The sequence below is a fragment of the Pinus tabuliformis genome, chromosome 9 (assembly GCF_031772625.1).
Source record: "Pinus tabuliformis cultivar Carrire ecotype Pingquan chromosome 9, CPIR1, whole genome shotgun sequence".
NCBI classification, from domain to species: Eukaryota; Viridiplantae; Streptophyta; class Pinopsida; order Pinales; family Pinaceae; genus Pinus; species Pinus tabuliformis.
This window is the reverse complement of record NC_142307.1, coordinates 208411246-208428312: the sequence shown is the minus strand read 5'-3', so window position 1 is coordinate 208428312 and position 17067 is coordinate 208411246. Positions and strand designations below refer to the sequence as shown.

Sequence of the window (17067 nt, the reverse complement as noted above, 5' to 3'; positions counted from 1 at the left end):
GGTATAAGAAAAACCATCCTCGAAGAGTCACATAGAGCACTCTATTGTGCACATCCTGGAGTAAAGAAGATGTACGCAGACACGAAGAAACTCTTCTTTTGGGCAGGCATGAAGCACGACATAGTCCAGTTTGTCGCCAAATGTCTCGAATGTCAACGAATGAAGGCTGATCATCACCATCCAATGGGACTCCTACAACCACATGACATCCCCACATCTATATGGGAGGTAATTTCCATGGATTTTGTGGTGGGTTTGCCACTCACTTCACAGAGGCACAATGCTATATTGGTTATAGTTGATAAATTGACCAAAAGTGCCCATTTCATCCCAGTAAGAGACACTTACGATGTTACGGATGTGGCACAAGTGTTTGTAAATGAAGTTATTCGACTACACGGTTGCCCAAAAAGATCATTTCTGATAGAGACTCCTAATTTACATCTAGGTTTTGGACAATTTTGCAGTCAGCACTAGGGACTCATTTGAACTTGAGCACTGTATATCGTCCAGAAACAGAGGGGCAGACTTAAAGAGTAAATGAGGTTCTGGAGGACATGCTTAGGATGTATGTCATGGATAATCAGACTTAGTGGGAAAGGCACTTACCATTAGTAGTGTTTGCATATAATAACAGTTACCACAGTTCAATCGGGATGCCTCCCTATCAAGCTCTATATGGAAGGCCATGTAGGACGCTGTTGAGTTGGGAAAAGTCAGAGGATCGAGTAATAGTTGGCCCTGAATTAGTTCAAGAAATGGAGAAACAGGTAAAACAGATTCGACAAAGGTTAAAGGAAGCAAAAGATAAACAGAAGAGTTATGTTGATTCACATAGTATTGATCGCAGTTATGAAGTAGGGGACCAAGTTTGTATTCGTATCCGGCATAACAAAAGCACCATTCGGTTTAAGAAGGGGACGAAATTGTCACCTCAGTTCGTAGGACCTTTTAGGATCAAGGAAAAGATTGAACCAGTTGCCTATTGTCTTGTGCTGCCACCCCATTTGCATAAAACTCATGATGTTTTTCATGTATCTATTTTATGACATTATGTTTTTGATGAATCTCAAAAATTGGATTGGAGGGAATTGCAAGTCTCGGACATGGGAACCGTAGTGGTTGAACCATTACGCATATTGGACCATAGGGTTTGACAGCTCAGACGTCACACGGTGGACCAAGTTAAGGTCCAGTGGGACAAGTATAGCCTAGGATATGCTACCTAGGAGGATGCAGAGACTATATGTCGTGACTACCCCTCACTTTTTGAGCATCTATGAAGCCCATTTTTTACTTAAGTAGTTATCTATGTTAAGGTTCTATTTTGCAGTTCCATGTTATTTATTTATGAACATTATGTAATATTGATGCATTTGGTTGGACACATGAAACTGCTTCTATAAATCAATTGATGGATTTGATATTGATGATAGAAATGGTTGATGTATGGCCTAAATGTATAACTCACTTAGTGATGAATTATCTAATGCGTGACTTATCAAAATTATTATGTTTCATATATGGCTCAAGTGGATATGGTTTGTTAAATGAATGACTTAGTGAATTTATGGTTTATTTCCAGTATGAACTGCAATATTGACACGTGGATACTAGACTTAATAACATGATGATTGTATATCTCGTTGTTATATAAATGCATGAATGAGAGCTAACCCACAGGGGGGGAAGAACTATATGATATCCGAGATCTACTCTTCCATTGAGGGAAGGTCAAGACATCTCATGGGAAGGTATAATGTACATTGTTCTATTACATTTGGTATCTACTTGATATGGGCTCTTATGACATAAGTAAAATGCAAATGACAGGTGGCAAGACGACCTGACTAGATTATTCGATGACAAGTCCAACCAGCACTGTAGTGTGGTCCATATTAGGGCATTGACCCTAGATGTGAGGAGGGGTGGAGGAATTTCCCACCATGTAACCTCCAAACCTAGAATCATGGGAGGGCAGTGGTGGACACGCTCCCCTAGACATGTGATGACGATTACCAGTTTCCTGCTGGGGAAGTTAGGTCGATATAGTCAACGCTTCCGCCATATTGGTTTTATCAGTGGTTAGATTGGTATAGCTGATGCCACCGCATATAGCAGCAGAGGGTGGATATGGTGGGAAGGGAAGTAGGTTAGGATGGATAGGAGGATATAGATCAGTTGGAGACTCTTGATGGGAAGCAATGTCATTGTCTGAATTATCAAATTTTACTTCTATAACTCTCTCTATTTTGTTATGCCTTCGAACTCCTTGTATCTTTTCACTCTAGCTTCGGGACGAAGTTTTCTGAAGGAGGGGTGTATGTAATGCCCCACTTAATCTTATCATGAAAATTTTATTAATATTTACATTACCTGAAATTATTGAGAAATATTGGTGAATAACTTCATTTGGAGAAACTATAGATTTTATTTATTGATATAAAATTCATTATTGTCATTATTCAAATTCCCAACTTATCTTCTCAAATTGAATCTTGGATAGGATATGGTCTCCTTCCATTATTCCAAATTATATATATTCATCTCACATTCCCAAATGTACTCTCACATTTACTTGGGAGAAGACATGGTCCTCTCCATTAATTACCAATTTAAATATTCATCTCTCATCCCCAAAATGTATACTCACATTTACTTAGGAGATGACATGGTTGTCTCAATTAATTACCAATTTATATATTCATCTCTCATCCCCAAAATGTACTCTCACATTTACTTGGGAGAAGACATGGTCCTCTCCCATTAATTACCCAATTTTATATTCATATCACATTTTTAAATGTACTCTCAGATTTACTTGGGAGAAAAGAAGTCAACTGTAAGGATGAAGAAGAAATTATGACATTAATGAGAGGTGGTTGAGGTGGAGAGGAGAGGAAGGGTATAAAAGGGGAAGGAGGAAGGGAGAAAGGGGGAGGTTGGGTTCTTACTTTTGATTATGGTTCGCTGTGCTTTTAAGGAATTGTTGGAGAGAGAGGAAGGGAGTATTGTTTATCTTGGTCTTGGACACACACACTACATCTGGTTAGACTTGGGCTCAGAGAGCTGGGGAACTGTGGAGGTTTCCTGGGCTAGGAATTATTTCCTAATTCGCTAGGAGGTAAATCCAGTTGGTAGTCAAGAGGAGCATTCCAGCAAGAGCAGCAGCTCAAGGACATCTCCACCGGTCCATCGGTACAGGTATTCCTCTATGCATAAATTACTCATGTAAGTGATTGAAATGAAATGTTCATTATTAAAATTATAGGGATTAAAATTTAAATGGTAAATTATCATCGTCTAAATGTCTTGTAAGAAAATAAATTACTCCCTCATATTGCATTTAAATTAAAGAATATAGATCTGTTAGAAGGCCCTTGGAAGAGACCTTACAATACTTTTTTATTAAATTAAAATTTATAGGAGTTAATAAATTAACATAATGTTTATCATTAGATATCAAGTTCAAACTAATTTACTACAATTTGATGGAAAATCACCTAAAACTCCTCGAAAATAGTTAAACCAACTAAAAATAAAAAATATCACATAATATTAAAAAATGTGTAATTTTTTTTAGAAACTTTAAGCTTATTAAGCTTATTCAAGTCCACTTGTAAACTTGTTTACAAATATAATTATATCAAATATCTCACACAATTATTTAGGTCTCGCCATCACAATATCAACCAACCATTAGTTTAACCCTAAAACTAAAAAATTATTACATAATATTAAAAAATGTGTACTTTTTTGGAAACCTTAAGCTTATTAAGCTTATTCAAGTCCACTTGTAAACTTGTTTATAAATATACTTATATCAAATATCTCTCTCTCACAATTATTTAGGTCTTGCCATCACAATATCAACCAACTTCCACTCTCTATTTATTTTGTTAGATCCATCCTAAATTTATATAGTCTACACAAGAAAATACTACATGCACAATAACATTTGCAACCAAAACCATGTACAAACTATATACCCGAATTATTATTTTTACACTCAAAACATAATTGTAGACATTTCACTTCATTTTGTTTTATTATAAAACAAAGATAACATTTAATTATTATCAACCTGAATTACTTTAAATACATAATCTTTTCTTCAATTAAATGATTTATTTGAATAATATTTATAATGATAATTTAAAAAATATATATATATTGTTATAAATAATAATATATTGTTTAAAGCAAAGTTATTGGATCACATTCTTCTACATAAAAATATTCCACAAAATTGGATAATTACCTTTTACCTTTGCTTCTCTAAAAGAATCTGATCCAAGAACTTGATGTACTCTCCTCGTTTTTTGTTGCGTTCCAAGTGAACATTTTATAAAAAGATCTACTTGTTAGTGTATGTTTATTATTATGATAAAATTTTATTATTTTTTAATAAAATGATAAATATATATATAATTTTTAAGATAATTATATTTAATTTAATAAAAATATTAAAAAACGAGAAAAAACAAAATCATGAAAATAATTGTTATGTTTAATACATTTATTGATGAAAAATTATGTTATATTTAGTACCATGTTAACTTTTCTATTACCATGGTTTTTATGATCTTCCTACTATCATGGTTTTTATGATCTTATTCTTAGTGTTTAGTTTTAGTTAGTTTAATTATTACATTATTTTTTTAAATAATGTTATTTTAAATTATATTACAGAGCATGAGGAACGAGGGTTACGGAGCAATATAGCACAAGGGTTTACCAGGGTTACGATGAGTACAGAATTCTAGGAACGCCGTTCTAAGAAAGGGGAACGAAGTAGAGAAACGTCGGTATTCTGTTTTGGTAAAAACTCAACAGGTAATTTACAGTTTTACGAATAGACAGCTCGAGGATAGGCGGTTTTGTCGGTCTGAGTAAAGTAATGGACGTAAGGCAGGGGAGGGGCGAGATCCCCTCCTTTAGGGATGTAATGGCAGGTAATCCCGGAAATAGTAGTGGGAATGGGAGGGTGACGGAATTAACCGAGGAAATACCAGTAATGGGGAACCAATGGCAAGCACGACTGGTGAACAAATGCCTTCCCCGGGCACAGAAAAAGCCCAGGTATGTGATTCCAAATAACAAGCTGGAAAATTATCGATGTTACATGAGAGATCACGCGTTAATTTGTAAGTTTATAGGGTATTGGCCCTCTGAAAGGGACCTCACGAGATGGATTCAACAGCGATGGAAACCAAGAGGACATATAGATCTCAAATTGGGCGCTAAGGGATTTTTTACAGTCATTTTTGCAAATTTACAGGACAAGGAAAAGGTTTTTGAGGAGGGACCACACTTTATGAATAATGCGGGGTTGTTTACACGATATTGGGAAGATCGATACAACCCTGATGACGAGAAAATCATGGCAGCACCGATATGGGTTCGCTTATTTGGGTTACCGGATGAATTTCGGGATCCTGAAATATTGGAAGGAATTGGTAATTCAATTGGTACATTTGTGAAGGTGGCTGAATCCACGAAAAGGGGCAAATATACTTCGTACGCAAGGATTTGTGTATATATGAATATCTCAGCCCCTTTACCAGAATCTATTGAGCTTGAGTATCAGGATGAACTTTGGCAGCAACCTATTGATTACGAACATATACCGTTTCGGTGTAGACGCTGTCATGTATATGGTCATCTAGCAAGGGATTGTCCACAAATTAAAGTAGTGGAAGTGGATAAAGACAAGAAGGAGGACATTCGACCACGGGAAGGGATGGAAGGAGAAGCACATGAGTTCCAAGAAGTACAGAGGAGAAGGAGACCAAATCTTGGGGCTCTTAAAATGCAATCCAAGGAAAGGAATTCATCACTCGAGAGTAAAAACAAGTTCAATATCCTTCAAACGCAAGAAGACGCGCTTGAAGATGGAAAACAGGATAAGGAGAGTAATGAGACAATTCCAATGGAACCGGAACAGGAGATCAATGTGATAGAGCCAATGGAAATCATAAAGGATGGAAAGAGAAATAGTAAAAGCCCAAGTAGAGAGCCGGAAGGGGAGGAGGGAGTACGAGATGATATTCTTACAGATCAATCAAAGAAGGGTAAGGACATTGTAAAAGAAGTGGGAACAGAGGAAGAAAAAATAATGAAGAAGTTACTTACTGATTGGAAAAAACTGGACGAAAGGTTCATCCCAGAAAAAGAGAAACAATTGTATAAGGAAACCTTTCAACGATATAAGGAGAAGAAGGCCGGATTTATAGAACACAGGTCTGATCAAGATAATCAGGACTCCCAAAGTCTAGAAGGCGATAGTCAAGGTAAGAGCGGTAGGAAAAAAGGGAGACGAACGTTAAATGAATCAATTCAAGCAGTGGGAGAGACTCTTGTAAACTCAGGAAGAGTGAACCTCTGTCAGAGGTATTTCTACAAACTCCTAAAAAGTTTTAAATGATTGTTCTAAGCTACAATATCAGGGGACTTAACAGTCAAGGGAAACAGAGATATTTGAAGGAAAGAGTAAAGAAAGACAAGCCAAGTATTATGGTAATTCAGGAAACAAAAATGGAAAGCCAACAGATGACAGAAACTGTAAGGAAACTGAAATTAGGATATGAGGTTATGGCCATAGATGCAATAGCGACAGCAGGGGGATTGGCTATTTTGTGGAACCCGGAGGAGGTAATTTTTGAACATTGGTTTACTTTACCTAGAATACTTTCAGGTCTGTTTAGATTAGTAGGGATGGGGGAAAGAATTTTGTTCACCGGGGTATATGGGCCTCATAATCATAGCGAACGGAAAGATTTCTTGAAGAACCTCCATACTATGAGAAGTCTAATCCCGAACATCCCGTGGATGATAGGAGGGGATTTTAATATGATCAGGCATCTAGGAGAAAAGAGAGGGGGAGTAAGGAGAGAGGATCAGAATATGGAGGAGTTCAACGATATGATTAGGGATCTGAGATTAGTAGATATTCATACATTGAATGGAGTGCATACCTGGAACAATTGTCGAGGAGGACGGAGTCAAATTGCCTCTAGACTGGATAGATTTCTACTATCGGAGCAAATTTTGAATCGGGATGTGTTCATTGAAGCTAAAATTCTCCCTAGCCTTGGGTCTGATCACTGGCCCATTCGGTTAGAGGTTGATATCAAGCAGGTCAAAGGGAAGAAACCTTTTCGCTTTGAATCTTTTTGGCTTAGGGATCCACAATTTATAAAGAAATTGGAAGACTGGTGGAATCAATGCACTAGCAGGGGCAAAGGGAAAATGCATACTATTCAATTGAAGCTTAAGGAACTAAAACAAAGAATCAAAGAATGGAACAGGAAAGAATTTGGGAATATTATGGAGGCTAAGCAGAAGTTAGAAGGAGAAATGGAGGACATCCAGCAAAAAATAATATTGGAGGGCAGGGATGAAGAGAAGAGTAGGGAGGAAGGGCGTATTATCAGTCAGCTAGAGGAGAGAAGAAAACAAGAGGAGATTTTGTGGAGACAAAAATCAAGGGTCCGTTGGTTAAGGGAAGGCGAAAGAAATACAAAATTCTTTCACCAAGCTATGATCCAACATAGGCAGAGGAATAGAATTTTTTCAATTAAGAATGCAGAGGGCGAAAGAGTGCTAGAACAGGCAGATATTGAAAAGACTCTAGTTGATTACTTTAAGGGGGTGCTCACGGAAAATCAAAGGGATAGAAGGGAAGCAATTACTAATATCTGCAGGGAGATACCAAGAATAGTTACAGAGGACCAAAACAAGGCATTAATGCGGGCAGTAACCATGGAAGAGGTAGAAGAAGTAGTGATGAATATGGGTAAGAATAAGGCTCCAGGGCCGGATGGATATACAATCGAATTCTTCCAAGCATGCTGGCACTTCCTCAGCAAAGAAATATTGGAGGCGGTGGAGGAATCACGAATAAGGAAGAGAATCTGGCCAGGTATTAACTCAACCTTTTTTACCTTGATTCCTAAGAGTAATACATCAGAAGAACCACAGGGCTTTAGACCCATAGCCTTGTGTAATGTTATTTATAAGATTATATCCACCTTGATTGCGAAAAGGTTGAAACCTCTCCTACCCAATTTAATTGCGCCTGAACAGACTGGGTTTGTGGAAGGTCGGAAAATTTTGGATGGTATAGTGGTATCTCAGGAAGTGATACATTCTTTAAAGCAGAGAAAAAAGAAAGGGATGCTTATGAAGTTGGATTTGTCTAAGGCCTATGATCGATTGAATTGGAACTATCTACGAGCGGTTTTAGAAGCTTTTGGGTTTGAGAACAGGTGGATTGCATGGATAATTAGTATGATCTCGACTCCGAACTTCTCAATTTTGGTTAATGGGATCCCTACAGATACGTTTAATGCCACCAGGGGCATTAGGCAGGGCGATCCAATTTCTCCATTTTTATTCATACTGGCTATGGAAGGATTAAGCAGAAAACTTAAGACAGAAGTAAGGGAACGACGAATCAAAGGCATTAGATTGTGGGGAAACAATCTAATCATCACACATCAACAGTTCGTAGATGATTTGATGTTGTTTGGAGAAGCGTCGCTTAGCGAGGTAAGAAGCTTCAAACATGTCTTAGAAGTTTTCATGAACGCTTCAGGTATGATGGTGAATAATGATAAATCTTGTACTTTTATATTTAATTCACCTGAAGCAGTCAAGGCTCATTTAACCAGAGTTCTAGGCTTTAGACAGGGAGAGTTACCCACAAAATATTTGGGCATTCAGCTGGATATAAACTCAAACCGCATAAAGAATTGGCAAAGCTTATTGGATAAGATCAGGAAAAGATTAGCCAGCTGGTCGTTCAGATTGCTGAATATAGCAAGCCGAGTTATTCTTTTAAAATCGGTATTATTATCTATTCCCATATACCCTTTGTCCATTATGGCTGGCCCCAAAGGCGTTTTTTCTAAATTGAGAGAAATATTGGGTAAATTTCTTTGGGGGGGTCCAAAGCAGCAGAAAAAATGGACTCTGGTTTCATGGAAGAATGTAATCAAGAGGAAAGAGGAAGGAGGCCTTGGAGTAAGAGATCTGGAAATCGTAAATAAGGTTTTAGGGGCCAAATTATGGTGGAGATGGGTCCAGGGGGGAACAGATGTGTGGAAAAGAATATGGAATCAAAAATATGATATGCCAGGTACAACTGAAGGGCGTCTACGAATAGCAGAAACGCCACGAGGGTCACAAATATGGGAGTTAGCAAGAAATAACAAAGATCTGGTTAGGGACCTAGCTTTCTGGGAAATACGTGAAGGAAGTTCAGCAAGGTTTTGGGAGGAAGGATGGCAACAGCGTGATAAGCTGGAGAGAAACCAACCTCTACATGAAATCCAAGCAACAGCGCAAAGAGCAGGAATGGAATACGTAAGGGATTATTGGAGAAGAGCAGCATTAAATGATATTTGGAGAGTCTGGAAAAGACCGCAGGAATGGGATGATAGTATAAGTCTGGAGACTGCGCAAGTGTATATAAGAGAAATAGATTCGAGGAAAATTAAGATCCGAGAAGGTAAAGATATCCTTAGATGGGGTAAAGCAATGCAGGGGATGTTTACAGTTAAAGAAGCATATTACTGGGCTACGAAAGAGGAAAGGGAGGATGAACCAACGGATTGGAAAAAGATTTGGGAAGGAAAATGGTGGCCAAAAGTAACACTTTTCGCATGGTTGGTGTGCAGAGGACGGATCCTGACTTGGGACAATTTGCAGAAACGAGGAATGATTGGGCCATCAAGGTGTTACCTGTGTAGTAAAGAGTTAGAGAATCAGGAACACCTACTGAATCGATGTATGTATACTCAAAGTTTGTGGGAAGAACTTCGGGTACTCTTTGGTAAGTCAAACAGGGATCCAGATAGCCTTAGAAATACCATACTTCAATGGGGAAAGGGGAATTTTCAAAGTAAACTTGTCAGGAGGATATGGAATTTAGCGGTTGGTTTTGTAATATGGGAGGTGTGGAAAGAGCGAAATCGCAGACTCTTTAGAGACAGAAGCTGCCATGTATCAAGAATTTGGGATGAAGTCTGTCGATTGATCAAAGAAACGGTTTTATCTGAAGTCTGGAGTGAAGACGATTGGAAATTAAACTCGGAAGAACAGCGAATAGTCTCCAAATTGAATATTGACTTTACGATGTTATATCCCAATACAGACAGGAGAAATAGTTATCGCATGCAAAGCCCAAATCATTTTAGATTTCCAGGAGATAGTCGGATCAAATTGAACTTCGATGGGGCATCGAAGGGTAACCCTGGGCAAGCAGGATGGGGAGGTATCTTTATAGATAGTAGAGGGATTTCGCGGTGGGCGTATGCTGAATGGGGAGGGGAAATGACGAACAATGAAGCGGAGTTATGGGCAGTTTATAATGGACTTCGAATTGCAGCACGAAATGGATATAGAAACCTTGAAATTGAAGGCGATTCCCAACTCACGATAGATATGCTAAGGAAATTGAGGGGTGGCAAAAGCTGGGACCATGTGGCGAAGATCTGGCGGACAGCAGGGATTATACAGGACATAGAAGGTTTGATGCGGGCAATTGACTATATTACGATAAATCATGTTTTGAGGCGTGGTAATAGAGCAGCCGATTTCTTAGCCAATTGGGCAAGTGGAGTGCCGAACGGGGTAATGGACGGCAGTTGGTTATCATTTCAGGAGGATCCACGGTGGAATGATTTAAAATCCATATTAAGGCAAGATAATGATGAAGCGATTGCGCATGAAAGGATTGCTTAGCTACCTCCTCATAATGGATAGGAGGGGATAAGACAGGATCATTAATGTTCGCTCAGGGTGTATGAAGGTGAGAGTAGCTCAAATTAAAATCAGGAATGGTGAGTATACTCGAACAATGGGAGGAATGATCATCCCAAGAAGGAATGGGGGTAAGGTACCGAGGAGGAGTGGTGGAAGCGTCAGACGGACAGGGAATGTATCACATCATGATCCAAGACATGAGACGTGTATTAATGAGGAGGATTGGAAGCAGCAAAGTATCAAGGAGGAAAGGTGGCCGAGCAGGGTTATATTACTGAATGCATGCAGTCGACCGGAGACAAGGATAAATTTGGGAGTGCATAGCAGCCAAGTGAGGGGGAGAGTTCCGGATTTACTGTTTGCATACAGTCCACTGGTGAGAACGACGAACTTGGGAGCGAATAATAGCAGCATTGTTACGAATTTGCTGATAAGCATTATGGCAGTGAACCCAGACAGGGGAGAAGGCAGGCGGACGCGAAGCTAGGGGGCGAGTCTGGATACGAAAGGGAAGAGTGCGGTTGAGGAAACACCGCAGAGGATTTACCTTGACATACCGGAGGAGTTGGAGGAGGAGGAATTCGATATACGAGATTATATCGCAGAGGAGGAGCAGCGTCCGACCTCGGGTGGAAAAGTTGGTAAATGGAAGCAGTGCAGCGCTCAAATGGGAGACAGGGGAGATACGGAGGAGGGTTCGGAAGAAGACGAAGAGGAAGAGGGTGGCAGGCGTGGAAGGAGTCGAGGACTGAGGGGCCGTGGTAACCCGAGGGGTCGAGGGAGGCCTGCAGCATGTGGAGGTCGAGGGAGCCGAGCTCAAAGATCTGCATATGAGGAAGGATCAGCCAGTGGGGTCAGAGGCAGGAAGAGAGGGAAAAAAGATATGAGGAAAAAATTGAAGGAGGCAGAGGAAGCTTATATTCATGAAACCAACCCGAACATCCGAAATATTATAGATCACTTAGAGGAAGATGCTATGCAGGAACTCTCTGAACCTGAAATGGAAGATTGGGAGTGTTTTCTCCCTGACCCGGGGCACACAAGAGGGAGAATGTCCTTATACAAGCAGTCATTACATGTCTATTGGGGCATGAAGAGATTATTAGCCAAGGCCATGGAACAAGTGGCCATGGAAATGGTGGAGCTGGCTCAAGGAATGCCCACACTCAAAAGGGAGCTGAAGAATATCCAAGTAACTCTTCTCATGCAGGATAGAAAGATGGACAAGCTGATGCAGATGTTTAAAGCAAGTGGAATGGAGGTCAAGGTAGAAAGTGAGGCCAAGCCAGATGCAATGAAACAGTAGAATATGCAGATGCTAATAGGAGGTTTTTCTATACTTCTTTTTGTCTTTTTGAAATATTAGATGGTACTGCTTCCAGTTAAGAACAGTTTGTTTGTAGTAAGAATAGAGGGGTTTTTAGCATGGTTAGATCGACTGGTCATATACTTGTTTTGGATGGCTGTTAAAAACTTTCGATGGTCACCTGGTTTCCCTTCTGGGCAGGTGGAGACCTGCATATGTATGTAATATCTCTTTTTCAGTAATAGAATATTGCCTCAGTTTACAAAAAAAAATATTAAATAAATTTCAATATCAATTATGGTAATAATGTTAATTTAAATTATATTAAATAAATTTCAATATCAATTTTATTACCATAGGAAAATTTAATATTTAATGGGATTAAATAATTTATAAAGATGTTTTTGATGTATACAAAGTTGTAATCTATATATATTTATTTGTGTTCAGTGTAGTGTGAGATGTATAATATATTTTATAGCCTAGTATAATTTGTATGTGTAATTCATTTTGTATTTTGCTATTATTTTCTTGGGTTGTAAGTGTTGGGTCTTAGTTCCTCAATGGGGTAGTGGTTGGTACTTGTGTATTGATCTTCATTGGGGGAGGTTTTTTCACCAACAACCCATTTCCAAGTTGGGTAGTCATGTCGCATCAAAGGGCTCGAGTTCGACATGGGGTTGCATATTATTAGGAATGAGCCTAGAGAGTAAACACTCATATGCATCACCGTATAGAATGGTTCACTTCATGTTATCGAGAAGTTACACCATACCATATTTAGTAAAAATTTATTCAAGTGGAAGGAGAGTCATCATCCCATAGAACATCCCTCTCTAATACTGAGTTGTTGATGATATGGATAGAATGGATACCAAACAAGGACAACATCAACATCAAACTTGGGAACCTTACTTACAAATATCCCTTGGACTATGACGGTGTTCCATTTAGATGTGGATGTTGTAGAGTTTATGAACATATTGGCGTCAAAAGTTCTTTCATGGAAGATAACCAAAAAATGGGTAAAAAAGACTAGAACACATCGAGGCATGATATCTGGTGCAACTACTCCGGTGGAACCATTTTAACCATTACCGCAAGATGTGGCTCCATAGCCAAAGAACTTGACACAGAAGGTCGGCTTTCCATTGAACCAACCCATGGAGGTAAATCACATCAACAAGGAGCCCAATCTCTTCTCTAACCCATTCTCCTTCTCATCAAATATTTGCAAAAGCTTTTCATGATCCCAACATGCAACTATTAGCCTACTCACTTCAACAGACAATTTTTCAATTACTATAATTGTCGATTCATATTCTGCCACAAGAAGCAAATATCATTCTTTTCTTCACTATGTAATCCAGCAAACCAAACAAAATAATAACTCAAAATTAAGTCATCCATATTTTTACCTTTAGATATGTTCTCTTGTAGCACAATTTGTTTGGTTGAGGCTTCATTTTCTGATTTGTATTTATGGTCTGCTACACCATTCATAGTAAGGAATCTATTTCTTTATGTTAAGTTTATTCCTTCTTTAGGCCCTTCTTCTTTCTTTCCTTTTTGTTGATCTTATTTACCTCTCCATTGTTTCTACTACTATCACCTCCAAACAATACCTCTAGTCTGTCCGAGGTCCTAGGAGATGTCTATGGCTGCACCAACACATGTGCTTTTGTCTTCTTTGGGGATTTCTTGTATTCGATTCCCACTGCACAATGAGTGCAACAATTATTTCCACATGGATCCATCTGCCCTGAAAGATTGCCAAATTCCAATCCCACCAAATTCCATAAATAAATAAGAAGGAAAGGTGTCATAATCTCTAACCCGAGGATCTGACCATTAACGTTGATATCCCTAGGTCAACGAGTCATATATTCTATTAGGGCCTGAGGACAAGCTCGAGAGGAATCCCTCTAGACATCATCTGCATAATGGCGCAAAGTAAAGAGATGTGTATGAGATTCAATATCAATTTTACAAAGAGGGCAATGACTTGGCCTTTCCCATCCCCTTCATTGTATATTATCCCATGTCAAAACGTGATTCTCCAAGGCTAACCACAAAAGTATTTTGGCTTTGAGAGGGCCCACGTCTTTCCATATTTTTTGCCACCACCAATGTTTTTCACTGAAAAAAGTATCTTCTACGGCCATTCGATAACCAATTCTAGCCGAAAAGACTCCCTTAGTATAATTTTTTGTCCAAACCAAGGAGTCTTGTGTATCAAGGTCTAAACGAATGAAATTGGCCACTAGGAGATTCACAAAAAGAGACCATTCAGCTACTAATGTGCCTTGGAGACCTATGTCCCTTGTTGACTTCCAGCCTCTTCTATCCCATTCCTAAGGATGCTAAGCTTGGGCATCGATTAAGACCAAAACTTGCCTCACCTGCAAGTGGGAGTGTAAACCTTCTAAGAGATTAAAATCACTTCCATCTCCTACCCATGGGTCAAGGCCTAATATTATACTTTTTATGTTTCCAATACCCAGGTTGTCCACTCACCTATTAGCGGGAAGACTTGAACTAATGCATTCTAGCAAATTGACTTGTTCCAAAAAAAAATATTCTTCTAAACCAAGCAAAGATTATATGTGTGTGTGTGTGTGTGTGTGTGTGTGTTTTTCCTCAAAATTTATATATTAAATTCTAGAATAAAGTATGACATATACGTATATACTAGTTAAATTGCGAAAGAGAGTATCATATATACACATAAACTAGTTTTTGGTTGATATTGTGATGGTGGGAACTAAATAATTGGGTGATTTATATTTTATATTATTTTGATATGTGTGTGGGGGGGCGGGGGGGGGGGGGAAGGCAACATTGTAAAATATTTGATATAATTATATTTATAAATACGTTTACAAGTGGAGTTGAATAAGCATAAGGTTGGTAAAAGAATACAAATTTTTAATATTATATAATATTTTTTTAGATTTAGGTTTAATTGTTTAATTTTTTTTTTAATAATATATAGTGGTTTAATTTTTGAGTTAGAGGAGTTTTAGGCGTGTTTCCATCAAATTGTAGTTAATTAGTTTGAATTTGATATCTAATGCTAGATTTTATGTTAATTTATTAACCCATGTAAATTTTATTTATATAAAAAGTGTTAAATAGATTATTCAAATTTTGAAAACAATGTTAAAAAATATTTTAAACAAAACAAAAAAAATTAAAAAAATGCATGGGATGTAGAATAGATGGTAATAGAGTGTTATGTTAAGGCACTCAGTGGTGGTGTAAGGGTCGCATGTTATAAACTCTATGTGCAAAAATCCAACCATGCTAAGGGCTCATGTGACCTAGGTGGGATGTTGTCACCAAGTGATTTTGATGAGTTAGATGCTTCTAGGTCGACTGTTCAAGCTTCAACTTAGAAGTGCCAATCATCTCAAAACTTGCATAACCTAACAAAAAAATAAAATAAATGAATTTTATTCTGAAAACATTTTTAAAAATAAAAAGAATTTTTTTAAATAAAATAGTTAAATTTCCCAAGCCCCATCTCCTAAATTAATATTTTAATGAACAAGTTAAAAAAAATTCATATTCATGTCTTCATATTTCATTTTATTCACCATATGTCTTCACATTAATATTTTAATAAACAAGTTAAAAAATTGCCATATATGTGTTTTCATATTTCATTTTATTCGACATATATCTTCACATTTCATTTAATGCAACATTTTCCAAACACACATATATTTATATTTAGGCATGTTTGAAGAAATGTCATTATCTTTCTTACTTAAGTTCAATTTCTATTTTATTTTAATCGATAAATGTGTTACATTGTTTTGAAGGCACTTACTATTCTTTTAAAATTAATTGGGCTGAACAAACTTTCACATTAATAATAAGTTAAAATATAATTTTATAATTAAAATGCAAACATGCATGAACATGAAACTTCACGTCCATTAATAAATGAAAAATATTGAAATTGGATTGAAAGGCATGCCAAAAAATTTAATAGGGATTATGGTTGGAAATTAAGTAAAAGTTGGACTCCGGCTCTCACTTCTTGATTCCTCCGGCTCCTCTCCTTGATTTTTTTTTATTTATAGCTCTTCATTTTATTTGTTCTATTGTTTTCATGAATCTTTTTCTTTTTTTTTGTTTCCTCCTTTTCATTCATTTTATGTTTCTACTTTGTTTTTGCTCTCTTAATTTTCTAAATTTTATAAATTTTGAGTCTTTCTCTTACTTTTGTTTTGATCATTATTATTATCAGGTTTCTTAGCATTATTATTATCAGGTTTCTTAATATATCTAAGAAATGTATATATTTTTTAGATTTAATTTTAATTAGTAACCCTCCCCTTTTCATTTTTATATTTTGATCTCTTTAACTTGGGTTCTCTTCCTTGATCTTAGGTATATATGTGATTAAGGTAGCTCAGTAGATTGTTATAAACTAATAATATCTAATTAATTTTATTTTTTTTGGTAGGTAAGCACTCACGGGGAGTTTGAACCAGTGACCTTTCGCAAGGAGTGTCTTAACAGTGCACCCATTCACCCTCAATCCAAAGCCCCGTGAGCAATAATATCTAATTAATTATTAAAACTTTAACATAGAATATTGACTCAAGAGTAGATTTAAAGACTTTGATATAATGAATAAAATATTTTAAAACAATTAGCTGTAAATAAATATATATTATTTTAACACCTTAATTAATGTTTAAAATCAATATAATATTTATTTAGTCTTAACTGCTAGTTTTTAAACCAATATATAATATTTTAATGATTTATTTTTAATAATTTATAGTTATTTTTATTCTAACAGCTAGTTTTTAGCCCAATATATTTTATTATTTTATTATTTTACTTACCTTTTTAACTCTTTTAACTAATTTACCAACAATTAGTTTTCAACAGCTAATTCTGGGCAATGATGCATCCATACTATTTATTCCTTAAGATCCACTCATTCTTCACCTTGTCTTAAGAATGAACCA

At 37.0% G+C, this 17067-nt stretch overlaps 1 protein-coding gene across 1 annotated transcript; it reads left to right on the top strand.

The window, feature by feature from the left end:
* The first annotated feature begins 4900 nt into the window (after positions 1–4900).
* LOC149147882 (uncharacterized) lies at positions 4901–10749 on the top strand. Its single transcript, XM_089441992.1, has 3 exons — positions 4901–6074; positions 6171–6243; positions 6450–10749. The coding sequence occupies exons 1-3, from the start codon at positions 4901–4903 to the stop codon at positions 10747–10749; spliced, it is 5547 nt and encodes a 1848-aa protein (XP_089298118.1).
* The last annotated feature ends 6318 nt before the right edge of the window (positions 10750–17067 follow it).

Excerpts from the sequence above, each read along its gene's own strand:
- LOC149147882 (XM_089441992.1), top strand. The coding sequence starts at position 4,901 with ATGGACGTAAGGCAGGGGAGGGGCGAGATCCCCTCCTTTAGGGATGTA. Across the intron at positions 6,075-6,170 it reads TACAGATCAATCAAAGAAGG|AAAAAGAGAAACAATTGTAT; the intron begins GTAAGGACATTG and ends GGTTCATCCCAG. Across the intron at positions 6,244-6,449 it reads GCCGGATTTATAGAACACAG|GGGACTTAACAGTCAAGGGA; the intron begins GTCTGATCAAGA and ends CTACAATATCAG.